The 10,760-nt window shown below is 44.7% G+C and overlaps 1 protein-coding gene across 1 annotated transcript; it reads right to left on the bottom strand.

Annotated features, from left to right (window-relative positions):
• Window positions 1–5,425: 5,425 nt before the first annotated feature.
• SLC25A32 (solute carrier family 25 member 32) lies at window positions 5,426–10,741 on the bottom strand. Its single transcript, XM_075272083.1, has 7 exons — window positions 10,502–10,741; window positions 8,773–8,923; window positions 8,472–8,557; window positions 7,391–7,551; window positions 7,194–7,307; window positions 6,944–7,089; window positions 5,426–5,857 (listed from the first exon to the last, which is right to left on the bottom strand). The coding sequence occupies exons 1-7, from the start codon at window positions 10,677–10,679 to the stop codon at window positions 5,722–5,724; spliced, it is 972 nt and encodes a 323-aa protein (XP_075128184.1). The 5' UTR covers window positions 10,680–10,741; the 3' UTR covers window positions 5,426–5,721.
• Between the last annotated feature and the right edge of the window lie 19 nt (window positions 10,742–10,760).

Raw genomic sequence — 10,760 nt, 5'->3', positions numbered from 1 at the left:
TATACAACCACAAGCATTCCCATTTCCATACACCTTAACATTATACAATCCTATGTCACCTTTCTCACAAGTTTTTTATTTTTTTGTTTGAATATCAATAAAATTTTAAAACAGCTACAAAAAATTGCGGTTGAGTGAGGAGAAAGGCCGCCACCTAGAGGATAAACAGAGATCAGCAAATGTGTAAACAATATTGCCTCTGTGTATGAATGGGGCCATAGAGTTTTATGGGCGCAGTGTTTCGCATATCCAGTGATGGGCAGCAAGAAAAGTCTGTAAAAAGTGCCAGCAGATTTAGGCTGGTGTAACACAAAGCAATGTAGTAGCATTTATTTTGGTCCCTAAATTTTCATCAAACTTTGGTTTAATAATTATAGAGATGAGCGAACACTCTTTGGATCAGCCGATCCGAACAGCACGCTCCCATAGAAATGAATGGAAGCACCTGTGACGCTGACTTTGCCGGCGGCCGGTCGCCGTGCCAGGTGCTTCCATTCATTTCTATGGGAGCGTGCTGTTCGGATCGGCTGATCCAAACAGTGTTCGCTCATCTCTATTAATAAATAGTACAAGTGAATATAAGAAGTTTTGCAATATATTTTATAAGACAAAATGCTTCTTTCTCTGTTTTTTTTTAAACCTGTTCAAGCGACTTTCACTCTGAAATCTCAGCTGAAGGCAGTAACTAGGAATGGCGGGTGTCCCCGTGGTGAACTTTTGGCCATTATTACAAGTCCCCCTGTGTAGGGCTCTCCCAGGTTGACATCTCTGCTGTATACAGGCAATACACTCCACAATATTATACTCTGAGCAGGAACATGACTTACAGCAGAGATATACAAACAATAAGCCGATCATATACATAAATGAATATAATACAGAAATAACGATAAATGATCTTACACTCCATCAGATGACTCCTATCGAAAATAGTTTTAATTCAAAATAAAATTACGGTAAATAAAAATTTCGGGACAATTTTTATGCAGTATGTTTTGTGATTATCTTTATACAATATACATAAAGTAGTGTTTCCAATTGGACAACACCTTCTAAGAAAGAAGCTGCACTAAAAATCAGCTCTTGAGGCGGAATCCGCCTCAAAATCCACCTGCAAAAAACGCCTCCCATTCATTTCAATAGGAGCCACTAGCATTTTTTTTTCCACTAACGTTTTTTGTCATGACCTATCTTCAGGCAGATTCCACTTGGAAAAACTCATTCAAGTCAATGGGAGGCGGAAAAACCGCAACCTGGTTTTTGCAAAAAAACTGCATTATCTCAGCAATAGAAACCATAGTGTTATTCATGAAATATCTCTTTGAGGCACCCATTGAGGAACCTGGCCTACACCTCAGGGTTAAAACGCCTCCTTCAACATCAGCACAGCCTGCAGCCATCATCTGTATAGCAGATAAGGAGGCCGCCCTAATATCTGGTAAGGTTGTAAGTCCTCCACTCCTACTAGCATGACCTGTAAAGAAGGCCTCCCTAACATCCGTTGAGGTGCAGAGCGCTGCCCCAAGGCCCAGGAGAACATCCACCTGGAAGATGTCAGCTCAGAGAGCAGCAGCAGAAGTAATATTGAGTTTCCCCAGGCCACCTTATGCCTTTAAGGTGACAGCTAAGCAGCTGACTGACCCTCTACCGTTGGTCTCCATGAGCTGTGAAGCACGGAAAACCTTGAAATTGCTGCTGTCCCTACTTGGCTAACCTGCCCAGTTCCTCTTCTGACTGATTTTATGGTTTTGACCTCGGCTTGCTTAATGGACCATGTTTTAACTGCTTCCTGCCCTGACCCCAGCTTGTTTTTGGACTACTCTTGCTTGCCGCCTGCCCTGACTCTGGCCTGTTTTTGCACCATGCGTGTATGCCGCCTGCTCTGACCATGGCCTGTTTTTGCATCATGCGTGTATGCCGCCTGCCCTGACTCTGGCCTGGTTTTTGACAATAATGGTTTGCTGCCTGCCCTGACCTTTGCTTACATTTTGACCATTCTTCTGCCTGTCAGTTTGGTACCTCGTTCTATACCCCTGCAGCATTAACATCAGTGCCTTGTTCATCTCTGGACAGGGCATTTATCGCCAGTGAGTGCTCCTAGGACCACGAGTTGATAATATCTCTGTCTAAGGCTCCATCACACAGCGTATTCGTGCTGACAAACACATTTTATATAAAACGGCATGCAATTTCTTTTAGCAAAAACGCACTTTGTGAACCATACTGCAAAACTGGGAAAAAAATTGCAGCAGAGATTGTTCCTCCCACATTCACATTGATGATTTCATCCAAAGACTGTAGTTTCCTGCTCAGATATTTTTGTCAACGGGTGTAGCTATAGGGCTGTGGTCAACTCATGGTCCCAGCAGCCTGTGATACTGCAATGATGTCCCAATGTAGACATGTAACTACTACAGTCAACACCGCTAGGGTTGAGCAGGCTCCATAGGATGGCATGGGGAATACAGGGTAGTATACATTTATTATACTCCCTTTCATGTCCTCAGACATGTTTGGTATTATATACTGCTAGAAAGCCAACAGTGCGCGGTCGGCTTTCCCGATATGTGCCCAGGTGCCGGAGATAATGGTGCATTAGTTTTGGCACGGATATCTCTCCAATGTCAGAAAGCAGGGCTTTACAATGTGGCATACCATGGTACTGGTGAATCCCCCGATGGGCCCTGTGCCTTCAGGCAGGTCCAGTGTTGAGGCAGACTGCCCAGAGCCCCCTCCCCAAAGGAGTCCCCTCACCCCCCTAGGATCCAGAGCCTGATGAGTCTCAATCCCAGAGTCAGGCCCAGCTATACTGATAACAGAAAGGGGCCTCTTGTGCCACAGGTCGCCTTTACAATAGAAGCTGGCCCAGGAGGGGGTGGGATCTGTAAAAATAACAAACATGACTACTACTGTATATACTGTCTATACATGGAACACGGTAGTAACTGTATGCTCTGTGCTCCTAAGCTCCCTCTAGTGGTGGCTGCAGTCAGCCAGTGTGCAGTGTTTTAAATCTATGACTGTGCAGGGGATTTGGAACTTTGTATCAGATATACAGCTTAGATTGCTATAAAGATTTATTAAAAAAATATAACAGCAGAAAGATTTGGCTCTAAATATCTACTCTACTAATCCCTATATACTGCAGGGGTCCATCCCCCGCACTCACAGGGCAGACACTCCTTGGGCCTCAGACCTGAGCGGAGGAGGCGGTCGCTTCTGTGCAGCACTTGCACTTATCTTTTCAACACCTTTGCTCTTGTTGCTGATATCCAGGGGTGTAGTAGGTGGGTTCACATCACATGAGATCCATCTCACAGGTTATGGGGGTGAAACTCAAGAGGACCACCTTAGCTACAGTGGGGAATATGGTGGAACAAGTGCACAACTGTCTGGAATGGTGACATGGTGGGACACGGGTGCAAAAACTGGACTGTCTGGCCTAATCCAGGACGGTTGAGAGATATGATATGTAATAAGTGTGTGATCACCATTGTACCACCAACAGCGGGGAGTCGTACATCACCAGATATGTCAGCTCACCCTGTTTTGTTGGACAACTGTAGCTCCTAAGGATAGGCTATCAAATTTAGAAAATGGATAACCCCTTTAATTCATAATACATGTCAGTAGTTCTGACCCCTCAGAATTGCTACTAGATCTATACACGAACTTGTACGGCTATGAGCTCATAGGAAGTCAACACAAACGGCACATGGATGAGATCAATGCACTGTCTTGTGCCCTCCATGGATGCATTCATTTCATGCAATGAGCCCAGACCATTAAAAATGGCTAGAACACTAACAAAGCACAAGTGTGCATAGAGGCGAAAGGAGAGAACATACTGATGTGCATGACCAAGAAACCCAAGTTTCAATGCTTTTGCGTAGTCCCAGGATCACTAGTTCCCCATGCTCTCTGGACTATATACTCCCCAGCCCCTCATCTCTGCCAAATGACAGGTCTTGTGGCCTTCTGACTGGACACTACAGCTGTGCCTGTAAGCTCTGGGCACTACATACGAAGAGCGGACCCCATAGACATCCGTGATCCAGGAATCTGCTAGGAATCTTACAATTTTAAAAAGGTCTAAGCCGCTGACAGACTCCTTTTCAAACATATACACTGGTCACAGATAGATGTAGCAGAGCAGAGCCTGTCTTTTGGCATAGTGCAAAATCATTTATCTGACACAGGACTGCAGATAATCCTAATGCACAAACAATACCCCCAAAGGCAATTTCAGCTCTGCTACATCTATAGATGATGATGCTATGAAGTTTTTCTACTTGACCTGTCAACCGCTTACGAGACACAACTGGCGCAGCGATCATCGATCCTGTAAACTATTCTGCCAATATGGACTATGGCCTGGACATCAATGGAGGCTGCAACAGAGCAAACACTAGCTGACGCTAATTGACAGAAGACAGCCAGCCAGGAGCAGCGGTCATGGCGACTATTGATTCCTGAGAAACATTTTGCAGATAGATAAAGATATTGGACACATAAGGGTCATTACACGCGGCCATGTTCAGGCTAGTAAAAGGTCTGTGTATTGGCCAGATTTAACAGCCCGAACACAGCTGAGCATGTCACTTCAGTGCAGCCGAGCCACATTGTCCATCTTCCTAGGTCTATGGCCGTAAGCGTCTCTGTTCCTAATGAAGTGAATAGCAGGGCTGCAGGTCCCTGGAGCCACAAGTACAGTGCACGGTCCTGTACAATGTATGCAGATTCCGGCTCTGTACACTGTAGTGGGGGCACAGGGGAACACGCAGCTCTGTTCCCATTCACTTACAATTATTATAATGTGAAATTGCAGGATTATTTTCTTATTGTAGTTGCTATTGCCTTAACACACCCAAATGTATACAGTAGAACTCCTTTGTCTAAAGTCTCACGTTGCGGAAACAGAGTTTTTGTTGCAGATTTTGCTGCAGTTTTTCAAACTAAAGTTGGCAGCGGCTTGAAAAGGAAATATATAAGAAGTTCTTAGATGTTTCCCTTCTGTTAAGTCCACTCATGATTTTGGCTCAAAAAAACTGCAGCAAAATCTGCAAAAAAAAAAAAAAAAAACAACAAAAAAAAACTGCATTTCCACAACGTGTGGCTTCAGGCTTAATCCAGAATTAATGCAACCTGACAGATACCAGACTATCAAATACTGTACTTTTGGATGATCCTAAAACTAATAGGATATGTTCAATAAATGTTAACCCATCTGGTTATTTAATGGTCCGTTCTATCTTGTGAAGTTCCAGATATTTCAGTTCTGTTCTCAATACAAGCAGCAGGTTAATAAGACTTTCTGGATTATTGCATGTTGGATTACAAGGATTTTCCTGTAATATGTAAGGCAATGTTCGTATAATAAAGAGAACTGGAACCAAATTTTTTTTCCTAACTCTGTTACGTTCCTTTTTATTACAGCGCCTCTGGACTGTAGCCATTCCTAAGGAAATAAAAGTAGAATCGGCTCATATAAAAATAGAAGTAGTCAATGCCCGGATTGTATCAAATGATAACAGAAGACTCTTGTTCAGGCAGAAAAAAATACAAAATAAAATAAATAAAACCTAAACCTGCTCTGACACAGGTACAAGCGCAAAACCCTGGAAAGTTCAGGCAGCATTTACTCTCTTGGTAAAGTGTCCATTGCCCCGCGGACTGGCGCGTCTACAGCATTGCACCAACCAGTCCAAGCAATTCATCTCTTTACATCTTCGGTTTCCTTAGTCCTAAAAGGAAGTGAGAGACGTTCTCAAAAACTACAAAGGTGATGCAGCAGGCCGGCGTCACTCGGAGTAAGTTAGGGACAATTCCTTTGTAGAAGCCATGGAAACCTTCTTTCCTTTAAGACAGAAGAGACAAATATAAATGCATGGTCTAAAGTAAACAACATTCCTCTCTGCGGAGTGCTACGTATTAGTCTGACTGTGTAATCTGGTGCGCCCCCGTTTTTTACTAAAGGAAAGTTAGGGGGTGCCCTAGACTATACCACTAGTGTACTGTCCTGTGTTGCTATCCCTGCAGAATTCTTCCACTGTATTAAAATCAGCTTCACAATTCACAATATGCCCAAGTTATACAGGTGGATCATGGCCTAATGCACACAGATGTGTTACAACTCTGGAAATCTCTAAATTCGATAATATGGTGTCTACAGAAGTCTATGAGGCCCTAGTATCTCATGTCTCCCCTATCGACAAGGGGAATGGTAACACCAAGTGAACAAAATCACATTGGTTTACCTGGCTGATATTCAGTTTTGGTTATTTTTTTTAATCAGTCGCCCCGCCCTACCTGGAACTGTTAGGATACTACAGGTGTTTACTAAAACAGGTCAGGAGACCCAACACGTCCCACTTCTGGAACTCACACGTTTGTCAACAATGGGTGTCTCCAATCCCAGTCTCATAGCTGCAGTGAATGGAGAGTACACACCATACATGTGCGACTCACCTCATTCACTTCTATGGGACTTCCAAGCCTCCCTGCTCAGTTATTCTAACAAGCGAGGGTTTTAGATACATGGCATATCCAGGTATTTGATCTTTGGGGGTCTGACATGTGGACCCCACACAGATCACCTGTTCTGGCAGTCTCTGTCCATGGGAGCTGCTGCAGTGGACAGGGAGCTTGCACAGACTGCTCTTATTCGAGTAAAGGAACGAAGCTGCTGTTCCCGGTCACCCCCACTATTGAATAAGAGCAGACCGATCCCTGAAGGATGCTGCAACAACTGACGTGTGGGGTCCAGGTCTCCAACACCGATAGTTCAGATACTATTGACCTATCCTTTAGATAAGTCATCAGTTTGAGGGGCTGGATAACTCCTTTAAGGGTTCCCCGAAGTTGAAAAATCCTTTAAAATAGCCCCAAACCAGGCTCACTAGAAAGACTAATATACTAACACCAAAAACTCGACTCGACTTACCTCCATGTCCTTCTGATAACATCTATGACTCCTAAGTATTGGTTATGCTGATCCTGTAACCGCGCGCGCACCACCTGGTAGGGGTACGTAGCCGACACAGCAAATATCTTTGATAAGGCCGCCATTGTGATGTATTCCAAGGTGTTCTGGAAAGGCATGAAAGTTAAGCGTGAATTATAATGCTTGGCATCTCTTGTGGCTCTTCTATGCTCATGAGGCCAGAATGTACATATAGATAGATAGTTATTACCAGTTTTGTGTCAATGGGTCGATTTAAGTGCTTATTATAATCCATCTTCAGTTCCTCATATGCCATAAACTGGAGGGCACCGTGTGACGTTCCCAGCAGGCCTGGTACAAAGCCCTACAAATACAAGACATGACGGTTACTAATGGGATCGCTCGAGGTCTCAGATGATTGTACAACATTATAGAAACATAGATCACCTTGTACAGTCCTGGAACTCCTTCTTGCCTATAAATTTTAGCCAGTGCATGGAACATGCCTTTGTACTGCCGTCTTGAAGGGTCAACGCCAGCATCATACTGAAGAACAAGACGAGTCTTTGTAACCCATATTGGGTTTGTGAAACAAAGGGTTAAGGCACCTGCATTAAAGAAACATTGCAAGACATGATCCTCAGTAGGTCCAGACCGAGGGCAACAATTCTGTTACTGTAGTGGTGGTGCAAAGGTTAAAGGAATTAACGGGGACTTACTTCTACTGGGTTCTATATAGACCAAATTTGGGTTTCCAAAGCTCGTTACGACTTTGGGTCACGATTCAAACCAGCACCTTGAACCCAAGATGATCCACCGCCTTCCTCTTTTTTGTATACTTTATAGACTTGCTGCAGATTTCTGCCGTACATTGCAAAGGCCAAAATCCATAGTGAAAATCTGCAGCATATATTGACAGACAGCAGAATAAAGCTCTGCATCACAAGTCACTTAATGCAACAGATTTTTTGCACAGAATGGATGAGACCTGTTGAAATGTCATCTATGCTGCTGCTACTATTATTTTCTGCATGGATTTATGCAGCGCACCGTATATATCCCATGTAATGTAGTGGATGTGTACGGTATTATTGGTGAATTTTCTGCAGTTGTCCCATTCAGCTGACACCTATGCACATAAAGTATCCACGTTCAGATGCACGGAACAGATTCTGAGTTGTAGAAATCTGCAAAAATTCTGCAGCGTGTGAATACCACCCTCAGGGCACTTCACCTTCTTTACCTGAGTTATTTGGTTTTCTGCGAAACTAGATTTAGTGTGTACGTGCATGGCTGACAGAGAATAAGAACAGGGATTAAAAGGGTTTGCTGAAGAATTGGAGCGGACAACAGAGTGCTGGGAACGGGACAGTATGGAGCACTGGAAATGGTTTGGATGCTTTGGATAACTGCTGCATTTTTCTAAGGTGTTCCAGATTTTTAATTGGGATGAACCTGCCTGATCCCTACAGATGACAGTTCTATCACATGATATCTCATCTGTATCTGAGGCTAGGACATCACTCACCAGCCTCGGCAGCAGACAGGAGGTGTTCGGTGGCGGTCAGGTTTTCTGTTCTCCCTTCCTTTTTGTAGGCCTTGATTCCGTTATAACTGGTAGACAGATAAAGGAGACAGTCAGTATGTGAAACCGTCAGAGAGACTGTATACGTGCAAACAACCAGTACCAATTGCCCGCTATAGTGAGAGCTGCCATAAGCTGGCGATCAGGGTACATGGGTATGACGCATGCACCAGCCAATCTCCAGATCAGATAACATATTTGTTTTAAAGTATAAAGTCAATATGTTTTTGCTGTATTTACTTACAAGAAGAAGTATAGCCCCCAGGAGGCGCCTGCACCCCACATATTTGGGGTAACCCCCTGATAGAGACCACGTAGTCCTTCTCGTCTCCACACAGTGGACATGCAATGCAGAATGCCATTGTACTTCGGTCGGAGCTCTAAGCCATCGCTCACTGTGAAATCAAACACAAAACGCATTAAAGGTCCATTATTCTGTGCCAAGGTAATATATTGAAATATCAGCACCGACCATATAGAAGGAGCTGGCAGCACAGGACCCCGATAGTGGGTGGTGCTATTTATCAGACACTTATTTAAAGGGGGTTTTGTTGGACTTTTTCATTCCTTATTAGGCTACGTCAACCATTGAAGATCTGTGAGAGCTCAAACACCTGGGAACCCTCCACCAGACCTCCTGTTTAAAAGGCATGGGCGCTCCCTAAGCAATGCTTCCACTTCATAGGCCATGTCATGTTGTATTCTTTGGTTATATGACCTGATCGCAGCTCAGTCCCATTCAAGTGAATGAGCTGAGCAGCGATACCACTATACACAGCCATTATACAAATCTATGGCGCTGTGCCTGGGAAGTACTAAGAGGCTGCAGGCATAAGGAATGAGAAGACCCAACAATATTTAGCATGGGTCATCAACAGTTCCTCACCAAGCTGTATACATGTTCTACTTGTACGCAGAGTATATCATAGGGGCACAAAGATGGTTAGTAAAAGCCCTGGTATACAAACCCATTGGCACCCCAGGACAGCAGTGGTGCTGATGGGAATGATAGAGGAGTTGGAACCCCAGCCATCATACGTTTGTATCTAGCCTGTGTATAGGTTATACTTTTATATAGTGTTTGTATGATAGCCATGCACTGCCCCAAATGACATAACACTGCAGATTCCTGATGTCAAAGTTGGACTTCTTTTTGGTTTTCCTCTAAATAAATTAGCCACTTTCTTGATTTTCCAATGCAAAGTGAAAAGTGGGAGGAAAAATGGTTGTGGTGTCTGATATACATTTTGGTCGCAACTCCCATTGCATGACTGAAGATTGTCAGGTCACCCTGCAACTCCTTCAATAATGTCGCCACAACCACAGCTTCAAGTTGAATATTGTTCGACTTTTCTGTGACTGTAAAAGAGTTGTCCAGGAATTGTCGGTCAATGTCCTCGGCGAGGCTGGAAAGGACACGGTGACGTCACTCACATGGTCCCGGTCCTTTGGTGATTCTCTGATTGGCCTCAATGGTCTTGTATGGCGAGGACTTTGGGCACCCAAATGGCCGGGGACACGCAAGTATGATTTATTTTTTATGTTACACCTTCCCCGACCGCCTCTGGGATTTGCCTAATTCCTGGACAAACCCCTCTAAATCCTTGGGGTCACAATGTTGTTCCATTCATGAAGACCTTTGGTCATGCATCCAGATCACCGTGTAGCCCCGGCCTTATTAGGTCCTGACTGGCGTAGACTTCATTTTGGGAACATGGTGCACCCACTGGAGCCCTTGTATTATTTTGCTGCACCTGCAGACAATAAGGAGAATGGTGCACATAGCACCAGTACTAATAACCCCCAATGACCCCATTCACTGACAGCAAGCAGATATCTTCAAAGTGGTTGTATAACAGTATACAGCTAGGGGAACTACAACTTCCAGCATGCCCTCCCTAGCCGTACAGTGAGATGGATGTAGTGCAGACCTGACACCTCCATTCAGGACCAGATAAGCGATGCGGACTGACCTGCGAAGCGGATCTTGACCAGGTCCAGCGGGTGTAGGACCAGGGTGGAGATGACGCCCCCGCTCAGGCCGGCCACCAGGTTCTCATACTGGACATGTCCGAAGAGCTGCCTTATGGCTGTGACCGGGGAAGGTGCGGGCAGGGCGGGCTCAGCAGCCGGTCCTGACGGGGCGGCCATGTGTATAGCTGTCACTGGCCCTGCACACGTTACATCAGGCACAGGCTTTGCCGGTGACCTCTCAACCTAGCCCCGCCCACT

This window comes from Leptodactylus fuscus, chromosome 4, assembly GCF_031893055.1.
Source record: "Leptodactylus fuscus isolate aLepFus1 chromosome 4, aLepFus1.hap2, whole genome shotgun sequence".
NCBI classification, from domain to species: Eukaryota; Metazoa; Chordata; class Amphibia; order Anura; family Leptodactylidae; genus Leptodactylus; species Leptodactylus fuscus.
The sequence above is the reverse complement of the archived record's forward strand: the minus strand, read 5'-3'. Positions and strand labels throughout refer to the sequence as shown.